Genomic DNA, 21,222 nt, shown 5'->3' on the forward strand with positions numbered 1-21,222 from the left:
GTTTACCAGTGAAAAGATTGTCATGGCTTTCTTTCTGACAATAAAAGAGTAGGAATTATTAGACACCTGTTGGGATTTTACTGATCTAACATTTCTGCAGCCAGGGTGTCTTGGGGCGACTTTATGATGTGTATCCCCTATCGCTGCTCTATGCCCAGAAATTAATTTTGTGCTTGTTATGATCATATTATTTTCCCTATAGGAAATAAACATCAGTTCTTGACAGGCATGGTCTTTAAACAATATTTTACATGGAAAAAATATTCCCAAGTGTTTTTTTCCTGTAAGAAACCAAGATCTGGATTTTTAGCTAGGTAGCTCCAATGAGGGACCTGCACTTGCTGGGATTCACGTGCAGGGTCTTACCCTCAGAAAGTGGGGTACATCTACGCTGGTGTAGGTGCCAGGCATAGGACTAGAAGGCATAGGCTAAGAATTGGTATCAGATTAAACCATTCAGTTTCTCTTAAAGAAAAAAAAAAAGAAGAAGAGGCTTCTGTAAATACTAACTTCACAGTGGAAAGTTTTCCACTGAGTAGGACCTTTCCCTCCCTTAGGAAAAGAGAAAGGGTTACCAGTGACATAAAATATAATTAATTATTCAGAAGTAAATGTAACCAGACTGATCTAATCACCTGTCTTCATATCTTTATTTCCCTTCACAGAGCCATGTTTGACTATGACAAGAGCAAAGACAGTGGCCTCCCAAGCCAAGGACTCAGTTTCAAGTATGGAGACATCCTTCATGTCATCAACGCCTCAGATGATGAATGGTGGCAGGCGAGGAGGGTCACTCTGGAGGGGGACAGTGAGGAGATGGGAGTTATACCCAGCAAGAGGAGGTGAGTGCTGCTTCCTCCTTCTTACCTCCTTGGCCATTATCTTAAAATATTTCAAAGACGGGGTGTGTCAATCTACTAAAAAACTGGGGGCAGTAAAGGAAAATCCCAGAGGTATTTCAAGAGTTGGAAGACACAATTTTTGCTGTGAGATTTAAAGCACTCAGGCTGTTGATAACTGTACTTGAAAAGAAACTCAGAAGGTGACTCAATTACTTGTAACTTCATAAAGAAATGGGAAAAGAAGGAGAGATCACTGTCCACCAAAGAGCTTCAGCAAAAAAAAAAGAATTACCAGAACCCAAGTCTAGGAATTTGCTCTGAATTTGAAGTGGAGCACATGTTGTAATGTCAGGGTGACTAGCCATTGCATCAAACTGCTGAAGGATGTAATGAGTGTCTTGACATTTTCAAATGAAGACTGTATGTCTCTTTTGAGAGGGTAATAGCATTAAACTTCTCAGCCTGTGTGATGTAAAATATGGTGCTAAGTTATATAATGGTCATCTTTGGCTTTGAAATCTGTTAATTTAATCTCTGCCTGCATGGAAACAGATGGATAGTCAATATCACAGTAAATTTTTCATATAATGTAAATGAAGGAACTTTTATCTGCTCTCCAAGCTAAATCTGAATCTTTGTTTGGCTGTAATGGATTCGTGGTGACTTTCGGAGAGAGAACAGATATCTGAATCTTCCTGTATTGTTTATTCTGTCTGGATGCTTTTGTAAAATCAGCCACAAGTCTCTGATAGTATCAGAACTAGCACACAAACCAGTATTAGTTCCTGGCTCTGTTGATAGTTGCTATAGAAAGGTCAGGAACTGAAAGGGTAGGAGGAAAATTAAATCTGTCAAAACATGTTACATTTCTCTTTTGCAGCAATGCCATCATACTGAGTATGAACTTCCTATTCCTAGCTATGTCAGCTTTAGCACTAGTATAAAAATGTTCATGACCATTTTTTATAGTAGGGAAATGGGATGCTTGATGCTCTCTAGAGCACCTGCTGCTATTTCAAGAGAGTTGGCCAAGGTACTAATAGAGCTTATGGTACTCATTGCTCTAAATCATGTAAAAGTAAACTAAAAGGCTGTGAAATACCTCATTGACATGAGCCCTGAAAGGACCTTAATTTCTCTAATTATCATGTTTGAGTAGCATCCACACCTGGTTTTTCAGCAAAGAGCAATTTTGGAGTTGTATAATAGGTAGAAATAAAAGGTTAGGTTACAAGGTTAGGTTGTAAGTTTTAAGATGGAAAATGTACCCATTAACCAGACCTAGCCTGTAGATATTGAAAAAGGAATACTTGCCTGCTATTCATTGCTGCAGCAAATACTGCAGTAATTACATGAGTGGATCATACATGGAAAGAGAGAGAAATGTATTTAATTAATACTAAGGAAGGTATGTGCACAAAGCTCACTCGCTGTCTGGTGCCTACTATGAAAAGGTGCAAAAAGCTGTCATACATAATAAAACAACTATGGAGGAGAAAAGGACAAAGCAAAGCTGCTAATTAAGATGTGGAATTGTATATTCTTTAAAGTGGAAAGGTGGTGTGTGCCTAAAGCTTATTGGGTTACCCACACAGTGGTGTGTGTTGTCAAGGTCAAAACCTAGAGGTTCTCCAGTGAAGGTCAGACATAGAGCCTAGGAATAAGATGTGGCTTTAGGGAGAAAACAGAATAAAAATAATAATAATAATAAAAAAAAGACACAATATGAAAATAGGTTGGTTAGAAGCTAAAAATAAGAGTCTTGAATTTTAAAAGATGCAGATATAGTTACCATGCTCTCCACTTGTCATCCTTATTCTTCACTAGTGAAGCTGAGGGGCCTGGAAAAATCAATGGTATCTGATTTTCTGTCTGCATTAATGTAATGATACACCTGAGCTGGGGTGGGTGGAGGTTGCAGTTATTTCATAAAAGGTTTCAGTTGTACAAGGTTATTTTTTCCAATGCACTGAAAAGTGAGTATTGTTTCCTTTCTGTGGATTCTGGATGATTCCTGTGAGCCTGAGACTGATGTGCTCTTGCCAGCGTCTTCGGCGGTCATTTACACCACCCAAGGGGAGGATGAGCAATCAGTGCACACAGGGCCAAGTTACAGAGAATGAAGCTAATCATACTTGCCAGATTGTGCTAATTCACAGTTAAATTTCCTCAGCAGGTGTGAGTTATTGACTGTAAGAGGATTAATCTAAAACAGAGTAGTCCTGGAATTCATTTGACCAAATACAGGCAGCTATGGCATGGAAATCCTCATTTAAGTTGCTGGCTCTAGGATGCTGTGTCTCTTATAGTTTATATGGGATTATTTCTACAGGCATTGCTTTGCATGTAATACAGCATGGGTAATATCTAGCAGTAAAATATTGTGATAGAAAGGAAGGAAGAAAAGAACATCTGTAGCTGTTTGTTGGGTTTGTCTTGCAAGCTAAATTGGCCATGATGTTTTAAATTGAAGAATTTTATATTTGTCTTATATTTTTCAATCCCCAGTTCATTTCTGTTCCCTTTTTTTAGGGTCTAGGGGGTTTTGGGGGGTTATGCTTGGTAGAGTTTGGGTTTGTGCTTAGATTCCTTTTTCTGCTTCTGGAATGCCATCCTGTGGTACTGTAACTTTTTTTTTGCACTTTGGGTCAGTGAGAGTCTGTACAGATCCAGGGATTATTAGTGCCAGGTTGAGTCTTTTAGCTGTCTGCTTTACTTCTGTGTTACTTCTACTTCCCTTAACTTCTGTCCAGCACCAGCTAAGATACAATTCCTGCATTTCCCATAAGTGAAATCATTCTGGAATAGATCTGAAAGCCAGAGCTATTAACCACTTCAATTTTATTTTAGATATATATATGTATGTATGTATGTATACAAATATATATGTATATATATGTATAAAAATGTGTGTATATATGTGTATATAAACACACAAAGTCCTAACAACTACACTATATTACTTCTTCGAGGTGCTGTGTAATGGTAATTGCTTTCCATGTGTTTAGGTTTTTATTTTTTTACAGGAGAGCCCATCATATAGTGACATTTTAGCATGAGCTGATTAGAGAAATTGGGAATGATTAATCAAGACTCCTTACTCTTTTTCTCCTCTATGACTTGTGTGCTATACCAGCAAAAAAAAATCATTATTTAGAAGTATAGAGGAGCTGCCACTCCCTATTCTCTCCAGGTTTTTGGATACATTACCAGACTTTACTTCTTAGTGGTTAAATAGAGTTTGAAAGCTTTTTTGTCATTAGATTTCAGTGCTGCTGCCAGCATGTGGATTTGTTGCCTTGTTTATGGTTAAATTGCCAAGTCAGGCTTTAAGAGGGAGTTTTGGAGGGCAGCACTGCAGCTGGAGGGGTGTTACTGAAGGAGGCAGCACAAAGAAGTGAGGGTGGCCCCAAGTTTCTCCACTGATCTGTGCAAGAATCAAATCTTATGAAGCAGTGAGCCAATGACCTCTGTGGAGATTAAAACAAATTAAATTCTAAGTATCCTGCAGTTCTTAAATATAATTGCAAACATTTCTACATGTCAAAACAACATTTTGTCCCTTTGTCAGTGTGTATTTATTGTCTGATTATAGCTGTTGTTCTCAGCCACAGGACAGGAGTAGCCAGTTGGGTGGAAACCAAGTATAATGATACACAGGTGGTGTGGTATTATATGGTGTTGGTGTTGGGAAGCACGGGACTTCAGCATGAGAGGCTGCAAACTACTTCAGCTGTGGTTTAGCAATCACCAAATAGTTATTCTATAGTATCAATTAATCAACATTTCAGGCCAGATTTCTCCTCGTTCCACATCTGCCCAAAAGATTTATCCAAGCTGTGTTTAAGATGACAGCACAATTGTATCAGGCAGAGTCTCCAAGGTGAGGGGATATAACCACCAGCCCTGTACCAATGTGTCATGCAGCCTGCAGTATTACCTGGTCACTGTATTTATGTATGTGAAGTGCTCCCTTATCATCAAAAAATGCTGTTTATACTAGAATGACCAACAGAATTAGATTTCCACTGGATTTTTTTAACATTTGGGTATATATATATATATATAGATAGATTTAGAGTTTCCACATAATCTGTGCTTTTGATTTGCCTCATTGCCCTTCTTATTATCCATACCAAAAAAAAAAAAAATCAGCTTCCTATAAAAGGGCAGCAGCAAGCTGAGCAGCCCATGTCTAAGATTCCCTCCCTATGGAAACACATCAGTTAAAGGGAATGCACAAAATGCATGAAACCAGTGTGCGTAAGTTGGAGTGTATTAAATTCCTAGACAGATGCTCTAATACTAAAGAGACTTTAATTTGCTGTAGCATTGATTTTACGCCTCCAGTTCTTTTCACTTTTTCCTTACTGAGTCTCCACACAGGGACAAGCTCCTACATTGCAAGCCCTCCACAACAGCAACCTCCCACCTCACGAATGTCAAGCCTCAGTATTTTCTGTGGTGTGTGTATATCTGCCTGACTTGAGTCCGTGGGTCTGAAATGCTGCCTGAGATTTCACACAGATTGCCCCAGAATGGTTGAGCATAAATTCTCACCACTTTTACTACTGCTCCCACTGCAGCCAACGAGGATTTGGCCTTAAAACACTGAAATAATTACACTAATCTTGCTGTTGTCCTTAAGATGTGCAGTCACAAACCTGCTGTCAGACTGGACATCATTCTAAGATACCCATTTTCGGGTAGTTTAAGTACATCTGACTGCCAAATGTTATGCAACTTGTATCTCTGTTATTACCAGCTGTAATAATACCAGCCTGATATTTGTGTTCTCAAATAGACAACATTCTCCCCACAAGTACATGTAGCCATGCTCTCCTTTCAGAGCAAAGTGGGGGAAAAGTACATAAAACCCAATGTTTCACAAGCATTTAAGGACAAGGAACAAGAGGTTTTCCCAGCACAGAAGTCCCTGTGGGCGAAAAGCCAACTTAAATTTGTTATTCTGCTCAGCTTGGCAGAAAGGCATGTTTATCCACTCAAGTGATTTTTATTTTTAATGGTTTCCTATAAATCGTCTACCTTTCTAAACAACCCTTAACATTTTAATCCTTAGATGATAAAACTTTTTAACATGGCATAATCATGTAAGCTTTGTCTAAAATCATTTATCTGTCTATACTCACTAATCTAATTGGAAAAAATTTAATATGGAATTAAATTTGTATGTATGTGTAGGTATAAACGTCTTCCTGTGCTCTTGCAATGATGTGAAACTTCTGTGCTGATGGAAAACAGCTGTTAGCTTTTAAACAGAATAAGGTTGTGCTACAATTTTATGAGAATTCACTTCCTAATATCATTAGGTCTAGTCTTTTCATAAATATTGACCAGGTGCTGAGCTCCTTTCTGTAAGCAAGGCACTGCAGATAGAGACTGAACCCAGAGCACATTCTCTCCTACTGAAAAATACGTGTTTGGTGCAAAAATGCCACTTCCGGAATGCTCAAAGATAATTTTGAGAATAGGAATCTCCTGGTAAACTCAATCTCACATCTCACAGAGGATGGAAGCAATGAAAAGCTGTGAACTGAGACCACATATTTGAACTATAAATAGTGTGTACATATTTTCACTTACCTTTCACTTGATAGGCAGGCAAAACAAATATAGTGCATGTGACCTGGAAATGGTGATGCAAGACAAGAGACATACCAAGGTCTTTCAAGTGTCCATTTTACATTGCTTTCTTGTATTTGTTGACTCCCCTCACTACAGTTCTCATGCTGGATTTGAAAACAACTTTCATCCTGCAAAACACCTCAATGCCAAATCTGTGCAAATTAGGCTATTGTTGCCATTTTATTTCATTCTAGAAACAAGTTTGCAATTTGCATCTATGTTCTACATCAGTGATGAACACTGTTGTTGAAGATTAAAGCATTTTTCACTTGATATTCTGCCTCTCCACTGTGAAGACTGATTAGTGCTTTTAGAAAGGCACTGACAGAGCTCCCAGTGGTCCAGCAGTGGGTGGGTGATCACAGTTCATGTCTTATTGAGTTATACTTGATTTTTTCTTGTTTGCAGAACTTATGAAGAACTCCAAGCCACATTTTGAAAAATCCCACAGGCCCATTATCAACAGCTACTTGTGCCCAGAAACACAAAAGCAGACAGACATTGCAGTGCAGTGAGTGTTGCATCCCATTAATAAGTTCCCCAGAAGAGTAAGAGGAGAACAGTATCCTAAAGAACTGAAATCTTGAACTTACTAGGGAGGGAACACTGAAGGCCAAAGTATATTTTCAATGTACTGCTCCAGTTCTCTAGCTTTACATGGGAAGAAGAGAGTGAATCCTGACCATTTCTGAAATAAAAAGAGCCAAGAGGTATCTACTACCAGGAGTGTTTTCAAGAGAAAGTGAATATGCAGAGTATACTCCAACTGTCCCAGATCTCAGATAATCGTAGATCACTTCCCTGTGCACAGCAGTGTTTCTGCAGGCAGCTATAATTGGAGAGTGGGTGGGAAGATGGAGGTGAAATTCCCGTAAGTTGTGCTAGGGTGATACTGTCTCCACATAGGACTCAGCGCTTTTCAGCTCCAGTCAGGTTTGAATGCTGGATGTAGGTTTCTTTGAGCATTTATTGAAACCTCTTTGAGTTTCAGTGACCCTTCAGGCACTTTTGAAAATGGGACTGAGCCATGAAGTTGTTTTGGAAATCATAGCCATGTTTCCCTTATCCCTTAGGCATAGCTCTATCAAGCAAATATATAATTAGAAAGTGTCATGGCAGCAATGTGTACATCAGGCAAGTCAGGGTTGCAAGTCTGGGCTCTGTGAATCTGGGAGGTAAAGTCCTCCCCTTCACTTCATGTTTTTGAACAACTCCCCATAATCCTGATTTGTCCAGCAGTGGTGATGGAAAAATGGTTACTGTGTTAAGTGAAACATTTCTTTCTTTAAGAGCAATTTTTTCAGCTCTTGGATCAAAATGTTGTTCAACTGATGGTCAGCTGCTGTCAACTAAACCAATGTAAGGAATTTACACTCATATGCTATTTCGACATTCACAGTGTCAGCTGCTGCAAATAACCCTTTGGACCTAAACTCCTTTCTTCTTGGGGAAAATAAAGACAGTCAAGTTTAGTTTTCCTTAAATATAGCAATTACACACCTGCAAAAAAGTGGTAAAAGTGTTTGAATAGTGTTCCTTTAAAAAGTGCCTTTTCTAAGAGCTGGATCAAAAAATCTAGAAGAGCAGAGATTCTAAACTTTGTGTTCATCAATTTAGTTCCCTTTTTAGCTCTGTCTATGGCAAAAGTGTCCCAGTAGCTCAGATGAGAAATTCTGAGAACATCTTAGTTCACTGAAGTCCTGCAGCCTGACTGTTTCAACAAAGACAAAATCTTTGGAGAACCAAAGCTAAATTCCAAAAGCTCTCCAGAGCGTGTAAAACTAAAGCTTTTCAGAAATTTAGGTTCATTCCTTCAGGCAAAGGAGAGGTATATTCCTGACACCAGAGCAACCCCCTGCCACAATGCAAATTCCAGACCAAAAACATGAAGGCAATAGAGCACCTGAGCTGAAGCACTTTATGTTATAAATAAATGGGCAAACCCATTCATTTTGTCCCAGCCTTTTGCAAAGAGCTGACCCATTTTACTGACAGTTCAGGCAGCAACAGTAATATAGTCAGCCTGAGACACAGAAAATTTCAGCTTGTAATTTTACAGTTCAGCTAAATTATAAGTAACTGAGAACAGTTCTATTGTGGAAGGTGTCACGCAAATTGTAATGGGAGGCAACATTGTGTGCTACCCTTAATACAGTGCCAGATGATGAAATGTTTGGAACATTCAGTAGGCATGCTGAGCAGATATGAACATCGTTGTTATGTTTGCCTGAAGGACTAGTGGCACTTAATGGCATTATTTAAATGCTTCTCAAAGCAATGCAGAATGTTTCTGCAGCTCCTCATCTGTCTGCTATGCCTCTAGAAAGCAGCGATGCCTCCATGGCTGCTAACGCAATTATTACAAACTTCACAAATAAGATTCACTCTTCAGGGTTAATTTCCAAATTTCTTTATGCAGTGAATAAGAAATTAAGTTAAAAGCAGATGCTTTAAGAAGTTAGGCAGGGCTGGAATGAGTTTAAATGTTAACACAGATTAATAAGTTGAATATTGTGTTCATTTGTGCTAATTATTTCCTCAGAAGGCATCCATCTTATTTAGGCAATTACACAGCCTCAAGTCTTCATTTCTTACCGGTACTACCAAGGGACTTCATCTGCTAGTTCAGGTTTGAGACTGTTCATGTGTTTTTAATAACATAGATTTAGTTTGAAAGATGCACTTGAGCTGTTTCCATGTGAATATTCCACACTTGCAGAGAAATGCATTTAATCTAAATTTAAACTGTAGCTATAGTAACCAACATTCACTGTGTTTCAGGAGGGCATATAGAAGCCTACTCAGACAGAAGGAAACATGTTGTGTTAATTATCATTGTATCAAAACACTAGAGTTTGTATTTTGGAAAATAATTATCAGAAACTATGTATTCCTACTACCTGGCTTAGAAAGCAAGAGATTTGCAGGAATGTATTCTAATGTCTCTTATAAGGCAGCTTTGCTGGATTCCATGGAGATTTCCTAGAGTAATTCCCAGTCTTGGACAAATAGGGTTAGTGTTTCAGTTTCAGGTAGATGATCACATTTTTTCACTTGAACCAGTCAATGATAGATTGTGTAGATGATTTTGCAAAGGTAGGAAACATCACTAATATAGTAGTGTCCGTATTAATCAAGGTGAGTAAGGACATGTCCTTGTTTCATTCCTCTGACCACAGAACTCTAAATGTTGCCTGATTTTTGAACAGCTTAAATCAGAGAGAGTAAATCTGTCCCTAGCATGCTTTTCCCACACTCCCATGTGTGTTGAGAGGCAGTGCTGTTCTGCTGGTGTAGGGCAGCCAAGACTCCTCAAACCCAGTCCCACATTTGCCAGAAAACTGCTGCCTGGCTGAGGAAGTGACCTCTCTTTTCAATGTATGAAATTTGCTTTAAATGTTTGCTTTATGTATAGTAAGCTGCCAGTGGTCTTGGGAGAGCAGGTATCAAACACTTCACACAAAGTGCTGCTATAATCAACATGTGTTTCTTCACTTGTGTTTTCTTTTCCCCAGAGTTGAAAGAAAGGAGCGTGCACGTTTGAAGACAGTGAAATTCAACGCCAAACCTGGTGTAATTGATGCAAAAGGGGTACGTAAATAGTGAAACCTTTAGAAATTGCACTTTACAATTGTTTTATAAGTTTCAGAGTAGAGGAAATTTTAGCAGCATAAGGAATTTTTAGGTTGTTGCAACCAAGACCTGCAGGAAAGTGAAATGTAGATCAGAGATGAGCATGATAAAATCTTCAAAATAATTAAATATGCTTTTTATAATAGTACTGAATGACAGTGCCTCCTAAGAGAAAGATACTAAGAAAATAGAGCATTCCATGATAGCTATGATTTTAGTTAAATGATGGATAGAGAAGAAAAGACATTAAAAATGAATGCAGATGGATAGCAGTTTAATGCAATAGGACCAGAAGTGTAAAATCCCTGGCTTCAAAAGCTGCTAAATCACAAACCAAAAGTTGTAAGTTACGAAGTCGTGGATAGTAAAAATTAGGGTTTGGGTGTTCTGCTTTGACAGTTGTGACAGACATTGAACACAGGTGTGTTTCACACCAGGTACACTATGGCCAAAATAACACAAAACATGCAAGTTCCCTTCCACCAGCGCTGCCTGGACAGAACAGTGTTCCTGCTGTTGCTGCTCCACAGAGCTGCTTTACTGTGCCCAAGTCAGCAGTTCTCGTTAGCCTGATGGCACTATCCTGTCTGGTGCCATCTGGCTGGCAAGTATTACAGCATGAGAATGCCCACAGTCCTGGCTGTTAAGGTATATTTTTCTGCGGAAGTGTAGCTTGCAGTTGTAGCAGTAGTGAATACTTGACATTTGCAGGGATTTATTTTTGAAACCCGTCCAATTGGCATGTTTGGAATTTACAAATGAGGGCTTCTGTGAGCAAACTAGGAGACAGAGATTCAGCAGCCATCAGGGAGAAGTCCTGCTTGGCTGCAGAAAACAGAGCAGGGCCAAAACTGTGTCATGAGCGGACACGGCCATAGGTAGGTGTTGGCAAGGCAAATAAGAAAGTGGTTCAGCAGGTCCCTTCCAGAACTGCTGTTCCTGTGGTCTTCTGCCTAGTTTGAAATTCTCATTCTTAATCTCTTCTTCCTTCAGTTTCCCTCCATAATGGTAATACTAATAGTTCCCTTATTCCCATTTACTCTGTCCTTTCAGACAGATTAGCAGGGTAAGAAATTCCTCTTGCTGTGGGCACACAGTTCCTAGCAGAGGGGTTCCCAAGTCTCTACATGCCAGCAATATTTCAGACTTGCAAATGCTTCCCTGTTACTGCTCTACAGAACAATTCCTGAATTCAATGCAAAGGCAGAATTATTGTACTGACTGAAACAAGTTTTCCAGACTTATAAGGCACATGGAACTATGCATTATTTGCACATGCAGATAACTTGGTATAAAACATGTAATAAAATGCACTAAGAACAGACTGATTCATCTCATTGCATTTCTTCAGAAGTCATAATTCCATTTTTTGGTTTGAAATGACCACTCTCCGCAACTCTGTAAATTAATGTTGCCACTTATTTTAAGAGATAATAATTTTTTTATTGCCAATGAAATCACTTGTTAAATGCCTATTTCCCATATATAATCAAAGCTGTAGGGGAATAATTCAGTCATATAACTAATGGTCCCTTTTCAAGTGATTCTGTCAAGAATTTAATTACCTCTTGAGTCCCCAAATTGTTTTTCCATTTTTGTCATCAGTGTAACATTACTCTTCCAGCCACTCAACATCAGTGTTTGATTCATTGTTTAAGAATTTGTGTAATTACAGACTAAGACCACTGTACCCTTTTGGGACCAAACCTTCCACATGAAATGAGATATTTGAGTACACACATATGTATGTAGATTTTAGGTGTCAATATTTCCACTCAGTCTTACAGTGTCCAGAAAACAAGTGGTGTAAGCTGTCTAAGAGTCCATGCTTTACTTTTTTTACTTTTTTTTTTTTAAACTCTGGAAGAAATTTAGCTCAGGTAAACAGGTCTGCAGTAGGCCCAGGAAAATGCTTTTGTTACAAAATCAAGCTAAAATTCAGATAGGAATGAGCTTATGTGTGTCTGTGGCACCTTTGGCTCATACATTCATGACTGTGTTGGCAAGTGTAAAGGTCTTAGTTTACTCGAAAGATGAAACTGAGAGAAATATTTTCATGGAATATTTCTGAATTTGGACAGGAGATGTGCATGAAAGCATTTAAATAATAATAATAGTAGTAATAATAATAATAATAATAATAATACCCCAACTGAATACAGAGAATCCTTGGGGATTTTGAACATGTAAAGGTGTACCCTACTGCAATTTTACCTGAATCATCTCACTAGCCCTGACTCCTTTCTTCCCCTGAGAAGCAAAGGTCAAGAGCTAATAACCCACAGCAAAGGTTCCTGAGGTAATACCAAAATTTCTTTGCGATAACTATGATTTTGAAGTAGAAACTGTCTAGTTATTCTGTGGGTTTATAGAGTCTTATGCATTTTCATCTGTTTATACCTCATTTTTAATCCCAAATCTGGAGATAAGATATAAAGAAAGTGTTACAGATAAGGTGACATTTGTAGTTGATCAGTTCCTTGTGTCTCACTGAAAAGGTGTTTAAGAATGCTCAGCAATATAGTTGACAAATCTGTTTGTAAGGAGAGCTAAGGGGTAATTTTTCCAAAGGCCCACAGTTCCTCTTTTTCGGACCAAACTTGTATGTTACTTCATCTATAAAATGAGCTCAGCACTTTTTAAAAATGATGTGATTTAGAATATTTATATGACTTTAGATTTGTTTCATTGGATTCCTCCCATCCATGCCTTGTGAAATTAGTCTACAAAATCGGGATGGATACAGAAACAGGGAATGTGAATCAAAATTAGGGAACTCTAGGGAAACCTTCTGGTCTCAAGTTTAAATGAGGCAACGGATAGACCTTTTCACGCAATGCATAATTAAATTCCCATGCTCATTATTACAGGATATTGCATAAAAAATAAATAAGCTTAAAAGAAATTAGGTAGGTTAGCAAGTAGCAAAACTAATGACAACTTTAAAACTTCTGTCCTGTAACTCAGACTATATTAATTGTTGATTTCAAGATGACATGGTATAAAGCGGAAAGGATCATATTACTTCTACTTTTCCTTTTAAACATCTGTTATTGGACAGTGTCAGAAAAGCTACTGGGCTAACTGGATCTCTGGCTTAACCTAATAGGGCTACTTCTCTTTCATGTTCTGTTAATTTTGACCCAAAGAAATTTATTTGTTCAGGCTCAGAGACATCATCAGGATCCAGGCCCCGTTCACACTTTTAAAGATACCAGACCAGTTAGAGATGTTAAAATCTATGTAGTAAGGAAAGGAATACAAATATGGGTATAAACAGTTTCATTTCACCAAGCAAAGATTGTGCTTACATCATGTTGACCAAGTTCAGCCTCTGTCTTCATTCACAGAATTGCTGTAGTGAACTTCAGCAGCTTTTGTGATTGTTACTGAAGGTGGCTGGCACATCACATCCACCGGTCCCCTGCTCTGGTTCCCTATGGCCACTCTCTGCTGCTGCAGCAAAGGACAGGGTTTCCAGGACACTGGAAACATAAAAAATAAAAGATAAATGAGGACAGATAGCACAGTTATAATTTCCTAAGCATTTGCTTTCTCAGTCTTTGGGGCTCACTGGTCTATGGATAATCAATGGAAAATGGAGCAGCCCAAAGGTTTATGTCTGATATTTTTGCTGGAGGAAGCCAAAGTTATGTAAGCACAAACTTCATTATAAAGTATGTTTTATGCTATGTTGAACTCAAGATCATATCCCATATCATATCTTCTGATGCTCACCTTTGCACCAAAAGGAGCAGAGCATGTGAGTAGCTGTGAGCAGGGTTATGTATCTGCCAAAGCAGCATACTGAATTCTTGGTAACTCTCCCTACCACAGGCTTCAGACTGAGCAAAAATAGCCTTTCCTTTTCTAATCCTAAAACTCACAGTTGTTGAGGGCTTTTCAGACTTTTTAGTGAATCAAACAAAGTGTCAAGTGATGGAAATATTGCAGGGGGGAAAGAGATTAGCCAGTAATCTGCTTTTTCCTTAACTGTTATAATTATAACAGGTCTTTCAGGAGACAAAAATAGCACATTTGCTTTTATCCCTGTCAGATCACATACACTTCCTTGACTGTCTCTCGAAAATATTCTACAGTTGAAATGATAGCTCTTGGAAAGGTCTTTAGCAACTTCTCAGTTTTGCTAATATTTATGGGTGTTGCCTGTTTCCAGAGATGTGTTGAAATATCAGGAAACATATAGATAAAAATTTTATGCAGAGAACTGTTTTTTTACACCACATGCCTTTTCATTTCACACCTTATCTGGCCAGTGACTCCAGAATATTGCCTTATCTACAAATACTCTATGTCATTTCCCAATGAAATGAAAGGGATGTCTCCCACAATCTCCATTTTTAACGCGTGAGTCAGGGTGTGGGGAGATATTCAGCCCATGTTTACTGGGAAGCATTTCCAGATGGGTGCCTGCCCTAGTGAGGCTGCTCAGCAGGGTGCTGAACAGGGATGAGGTGCCTGCCAAGAAAAGGGACTGCCCCATCCCTCCAAAATCCCTCCCAGCTCCGCTGCCCATCAGTAGTTCAGGTTCAGGGCTGTGACCCACACCACACTGCTCCATCATTACCCATTAGGTTTTTTTCTATTCACTTAGCTTGGCATCCACAGTTCTTTTCAGATTCCAGTCAGATCACCTACATCACACTCAGCCAGCTTCTTCAGTTGCCTCCAAATGAATTTATTGCAACAGTCAGAAGCTTAATAGCATTTAATAATATTTCTTATGTGCAGATTCTGTTTACAGATCCCACAGATGCCTGAAATGTAAGGTCATCCTCTTGCTTTATGGTCATGTTAGCAACACTGCACTGAGGCATGAAAGGAAAAAGAGAAACCTGACTGAGCAAATTCAGTATTGTGGGGTAAACAAAACCCTCTGCATACTTAATGCACCTCTCCTCCAAGTGTCAAAATCCAGTGACTGACAGGACTTTTCACAGAGGACACCTTTTCACAGTTTATTAAGTATTTGGAGGGGGGCAGGGGGTAAAGCCAAACAAATAAACCTACATATTTCCAAACCATTATGCTCTAGAAAATCATTATATTTTCAGCCCTAGTCATCAAATCAGAGAAAAACTAGTCTTTAGAAACCTCAAGTGGTCGCCTCTGCCCTGAGGTTGTCGTCTGTAACTTCCTCCTATCTCCCAGAATTGTCTAATCTCTGCTTAAAGATCTGCCACAACAGATATTTCATATTCTTCCCAAACAGCCCACTTCAGTGCTTTACTCTCCTCAGTCTTAGAAATGGCTGAACTGCTGCAGTTTAACCCTGTTTTTATTTCTTCTTCTCTTGAGTGTCTATGGAAATTGGATTATTTGTCTTCATCACTAAGCAGAAGCTGCAGTCACACCTGCCCTGGTCTCAGGTACAGCATCTGTGCTAGTGGTTCACCGGGGCAGATCGGGGTATATCAATGCAGAGAAAAAGGCAATTACCTCAATTTAATCCCTGATTGTCAGAAAAAAAGAGTAACAATCTATTAGGTTGTCTATACCCTCTTTCTGCCTAATGAAGATTTTTTCCAACATCAGTGCTTTACTAGGCATCCATTTTCTAAGTATAAAGATTCACCACTCTTAGGGATAAGCAATTCTGTAATCTGTAATCTGAAAGTTTTCCACATATGCAGTGGATTTTCACCAACTTTTCTTTGCACTTCTTTTCTAAAGATATTTGACACAATTAATAGATTTCTTAAAGTGATTGGTATTGTGGCAAACATAGAAGTAGAGGAAAATCCACAACCTGAGTACATTCAAAAAGCTGCTGATTTGGAGAGCTCGTTAACACTCAGTCGGTAGTTTCCAGGGTCATCATTCCCAGAGAGGCAAAGGAGATCCCTCACTGCAGGTTACAGCTTCCTCAGGAGGGGAAGCAGAGGAACAGGCACTGATCTCTTCTCTCTGATGACCAGTGACAGGACCTGAGGGGGTGGACTGAAGCGGTGTCACGGGTGGTTTAGGTTGGATATTAGGAAAAGGTTCTTCACCCAGAGGGAGGTTGGGCACTGAACAGGCTCCTCCGGGAAGTGCTCACAGCACCAAACCTGACAGAGTTCAAGAAGCATTTGAACACTCTCAGGCACAGGGTGTGACTCTTGGGGATGGTGCTGTGCAGGACTGGGAGTTGGAGTCAATGATCCTTGTGAGTCCCTTCCAGCTCAGGATATTCTATGATTCTATGGTTTTCTCTCTGTTGGATTTAAGTTCTATCAAAGGCTGTAAGACCTCCAAAATGGGGTAACACTGGGTGTCATGGAAGAATCAGATCTCAGCATTGTTCCTGTTTGTGGAACAACTTGTTTCTGGGAGATGACTTCTTCCCATAAAGGAGTGTGCTGGTTATAACACCAGCAGGAAATTAAACTCCAAATAAGCCACTCCCACTGGCTGGCTTCCAGTACAGGTGCCCAGCTTTTCCTGCTGAACCCACACGCCCCAGGGATGATGTGCATGGTGTAGAATAACAACTTGGTCACGCTTACAGCACTAAACTCCACCCCCCTGTCTGTAGCCAGGACAGGAGGAAAATCTGAATCTCATTTGTCCAACTGCCCTTGCTCTTTCATGAATTTTCACATCCTCACTGCTCTGTATCCACACTTCATGATAGCTGGGGCTGATGCCAAGTAGTGGATGCTGGCTGTACTTTTGGATTGACCTGAGCCTGCAATATTGGGCTGTCCTGACCATTCCCCTTGAGCTGAACACTTTTTGCTCAGCATTTCTCCAAAGTACATTAGAAATACTGCTGTCATCAGCATCTGTTTCACTCATGTGCTGAAGCAATCAAATAAAATTCAAATTATAAAACAGCACATAGCCAGAAAAATTTAACTGTACAGATTCTTGTTTCTCCAGGTTATCTTGAGGCACTCCACAAAAGACGTGATAATTTAGTAATAATGCCTGTTGAGCCCAGGTACAGTCAAAAATAAAGGAAAGCAAGTGATTCTTCAGTCTTAATTTGTATCATGGTAGCAGTGTTGACTCTGGCAGGGAACTGGTATGCCTTAAAGAATCTGTGGTTTTAAGAAGGTGAATCAGTTCTAGAATTAGTGAAAAAATAACTGTCAGGTCAAATTTGAGGCTTTTACCCATCTGAAGAAATATGTTTCCATAGCTTTCTTTGAAAAATCCAGTAGAAGTAGAGTATTTGAAAGAATTTCTTTCAAACTGAAAGAAAATATTAAAGTAAAAAATCTTAGGGTCTGTTTTCCATATTTCATTTTATTGCAAAGTACAAATTCTAAATATCAGCCATCAATTTGTAAGCATAATGGATTAGAGTAGAAAATTTGACAAATAGTGGATTTGTCATTGAATTTATCCAGATGATGAAAAATATTCCTGCCTATTGGCATTTTGTCAGTCAACGAAAATACTAAGAGTAATTTTTTTCTGTTAATGAGCAATATAAATACATGTATTTTATAGATTTTATAGATTCTTCTGTAATTTTTCTGTAACCTTAATAATTGTGTGGAGTTTTATTTATAAGATAATATTGTTTCTTAGGTGGCCATAATGTTAGGGACTACAGTATCTGTACTTTCTATCCCACAAGCAGTTTGTGCCATCCCTGCTTAGGTAAGAGAAATTTTTAGGAGACAAAAAGATATGTAATGCAATGTTTAAATCAGTCACAGATTAAATATAAAACAGTGAAAATTTGCTAGCACAGGTAAAATACTAAAGTTTACAGCTGAGAGTTAATTGCTTTTCTTCTAAGCTGTTCCAGCAGAAATTTGTGCTGATTTGAACTTCATGTGTAGTCTATTTTTATAACTTGCTGTCTAATATCCTGAATTAAATAGTAGGAAGTTTGTATGTATGTATAGATAATGCCATAGTTACTTGGGTTTTCTTCTAAAAGAATTGGTTGAAAAGAAAAATTTATAGTATTGGCAGTAGGTATTGTCAAAGAATTAGAAAGAGAGCAAAGTTTTCTTCTAGTAAGATATCACACAAAGATCCAGAAGTGTGGAGTTAAGCGTCAGCACTTATCCAGAAGACAGATGCTCTGTATTTCACATCTTTATTTCTGACTCAGTTAAATTTAAGCACCTCAGTGGTGATTGCCTTAGTGACTCAGAGACCATGTTTGGAAGGTTATAGGGACACAGGAACCGTCACGTGGGTCAAAGCCACAGTCCATCTAACTTGATATCCTGCCTCTGAGACTGCTTATGTGAGATGCATTACTGGAAGATGTAGGAGCTTCACCTCCTACACAAACCTTAAACCAGTCTCTTAGAGATTGACTTTGGGTTTTTTTGCCCATGTCTCTATTTATTATGACTTTAACTGTAAGGCCTAAATAAATCAATGTTTTAAATTAAAACCATGAGCCTGGCATGATTTACGTCTCCTGAGCCAGACCCTTGCCTTCATTCAGCCTGCTACACCAGTCACTCTTCCTTTAACTCAAAAGGGAAATTCAAAAGATTATCTTGTCCAACTGTCTTTCTAGAAGTATAGTTTGAAGGTGTGCAGGTATTGTAAATCTTTCTCCACTACTCCATAACAAAATAAGAGTAATAAAGGTCTTTATACAACTTATTTTTGTGCAATGGTCCATTTAATGCAGTAGTTTGCACTTGCACAAGCGCACAGCACGATTGCATGAATGTTTCCACAAAAAATAGTTTTAAATGAGGAAGTTGGTGGTTTTTTAATAGCACAGATAATCAACACCTTCTGCAGCTTTATTTAATAGTGAAATTAATTCAAAAGACCGCATAGAGAACAAAATCCTCAATTTCATTTTAAATCCTAAAGAGCACTAGCAGTCAACTGGGAATCAGAGTTCTGAAAAAGATTTTTGAAAATACCTGATCATAACTGAGGAATGAAGATCAAGTGGATAAAGGTCCTACAGTATATTGTAGGAAAACCTGTGGGTCTGGGTGATCAGATAGTCCCAAATCTTTGCCAAGTGCACACCAATGCTACCTTTGATCTCTGGGGCTCTTTTGACATTGTTGTTGCACAAAGGGTGCTGGGACAGGTTCACATGTGCAAAGATTTATTAGCAGGATCAGTAGCTGATGACATACATCAGCTCTATTTTCCTTTTTGGGAAAAGATATTGACCAGAGTAGAGGAACATTTAGGACAACATTGCCAAACGTCAAATACATTTTCCAACTCCAGCTGGAGACGTGAGGAAGGAGAGGAACACCTTCACACTGCCCATATGGCTGCAGTGAGCTTGGCTAGGTCCAAGCCCACGCTGGACCACAGCACAACTCTGAGGTGCTGGGTCTGTGATCATCTCATCACAAAAACACGGATGTTAGAGCTGGAAGAGGCTTGTTGTTTAGCTCTTTTCCCTTCACCACCCCCTTCTCTCCAGGCACTGCAGTGTTATTCCCCTCAGTACTTAAGATTAGCAGATTTGTTTTAAATGTGAAAAAATCATCTAGGCTTTTCCACTTCCCTTGGGGCAGATTATTCTACATCCAAATTGATTTTACTGTCAAGGAGCTTTGCCCTTTCTTATTTTCACACTATCAGTTTCCAGTGCTGCTGTTTGAACAATTCCTTCCCACTATCTTGGTGTACAACCTTCAGATATGTGTAAATTACCTTGGCTGTCACGTAAGCAAGATTTATGTTGGTGTTTCATCTTGCTAACAATGATATCATGCAAATTAGCACAGAAGAGTACTCCCTTCATACCTTGCACCAAGTTAAATACAGGTTTGCAAAACTAGAAATACTGGTTTTACATGTTTTCTTGAAAATCTATTAGTGTTTCTTCTCCCCTGGTAGTTTATGTTGGTTTTAACTGTTGTTTTGTTAGGAATTAAAATTGAGTTGCTGGCAGACAAGTAGCAATAAGTCTTTAAAAAAAATGTTATTAAAATTTCATACTCATGAATACTAAGCCACACTACCCTTGTCTGGAGAAGCTAGACAGCATGGAGTTTTTAATCAGGCTTTTACTTTTTCATTTTGAATTTCCAACACCCAGATCTCTCTACAGCTTCATGGGAAAACTAAGCAAGCAGAGTTACTTTCATCTAAGCTTCTTCTCACCCAGCTGTTTCTCACTTGTTGAAACAGATCATGGTGCAAAAATTCGATAAGGAGTGACTGTAGCCCAGGACTGAAGTATCTAAGAAAACCAAAGGCTGAACTTAACAGAATAGGGAAGTCCTTCCCCTCGTATCTCATAAAAAATCATAGGGAAGTTGGCAAGTGCTGCTTGCCAGCATGTAATTGTGTGTGCAGACTGAGAATGAAAGATCTACATCTCAAAGAATATACTCTGTGATCTCTGCACAACCAGGCTTACAGCTGCCACTAACAACTCCTCAGTTTATCTTCTGTGTGTCTGCCTGGACATCATGAAGTGCTTTCTGTGTGTGTGAGCCCAGGCCATGGCCAAGCTTGGGGTTACACCAGGAAAGCAAGAATGGCTCAGTAGCACTGGCAATCCTCTAGACTTGGTCACGTCATTTAACCTGGAGATTTCAAATTCATCATGGCTTGGGATGGCCAGGTGAAAAAGCCCATTATAAAACCAGTGAGGTGATATATGTGCTTCCAAGGAGAAATAAGACTGAGTATATGTTACAGACCAAAAATTTTCTTTCTGGCGTCAGTGCAAATTTTTGGTATGATGGGAGGGATTTAAAATATATAATATAGAGGTCTATAAAATCAAAATATTTAAATATAGGGATTTAACAGTGTTTGAGTGCCCAAACCGTTATTAAAGTCAGTGTTCAAATGAGTAAATTAATCTCCCTACTACAAAAAGGGTCAATTAAATATAGAGGAAAGGATTGAAGAGATATAATGTTGATAGTAAATCTCGTAGATTCATGTAGAAGGGCGTGTATGTGAGGGATTTTCATTTAACTTAGGCCAAAATCAGGTATTAAAGAAGAAGAATAAGAAAACCACATTGCAGATTAGAAGCAGTAAAAGTGATTTCTCATATACACTGCTAGACTGATCTGAGAACAAAACTGACATACCTAATCATATAACATAAAAACTAGGTTAAAGCATAGCTCAAACCTGCCTAAAATTAGATGGTATATGAAATTCATCTACACCCTGT

General features: G+C 38.8%; 1 protein-coding gene across 31 annotated transcripts in view; it reads left to right on the top strand.

Moving 5' to 3' along the window:
* Window positions 1–21,222, top strand: part of DLG2 (discs large MAGUK scaffold protein 2) — a 1,001,253-nt gene that overhangs the window by 949,778 nt on the left and 30,253 nt on the right. For all 31 annotated transcript variants that reach the window (XM_039562448.1, XM_039562454.1, XM_039562457.1 and 28 more), the window contains 2 exons: window positions 666–842; window positions 10,004–10,079. In XM_039562448.1, the coding sequence (XP_039418382.1) occupies window positions 666–842; window positions 10,004–10,079 (253 nt within the window). The remainder of the gene's footprint in view (window positions 1–665; window positions 843–10,003; window positions 10,080–21,222) is intronic.

The sequence above is a fragment of the Corvus cornix genome, chromosome 1, assembly GCF_000738735.6.
Source record: "Corvus cornix cornix isolate S_Up_H32 chromosome 1, ASM73873v5, whole genome shotgun sequence".
NCBI lineage: Eukaryota > Metazoa > Chordata > Aves > Passeriformes > Corvidae > Corvus > Corvus cornix.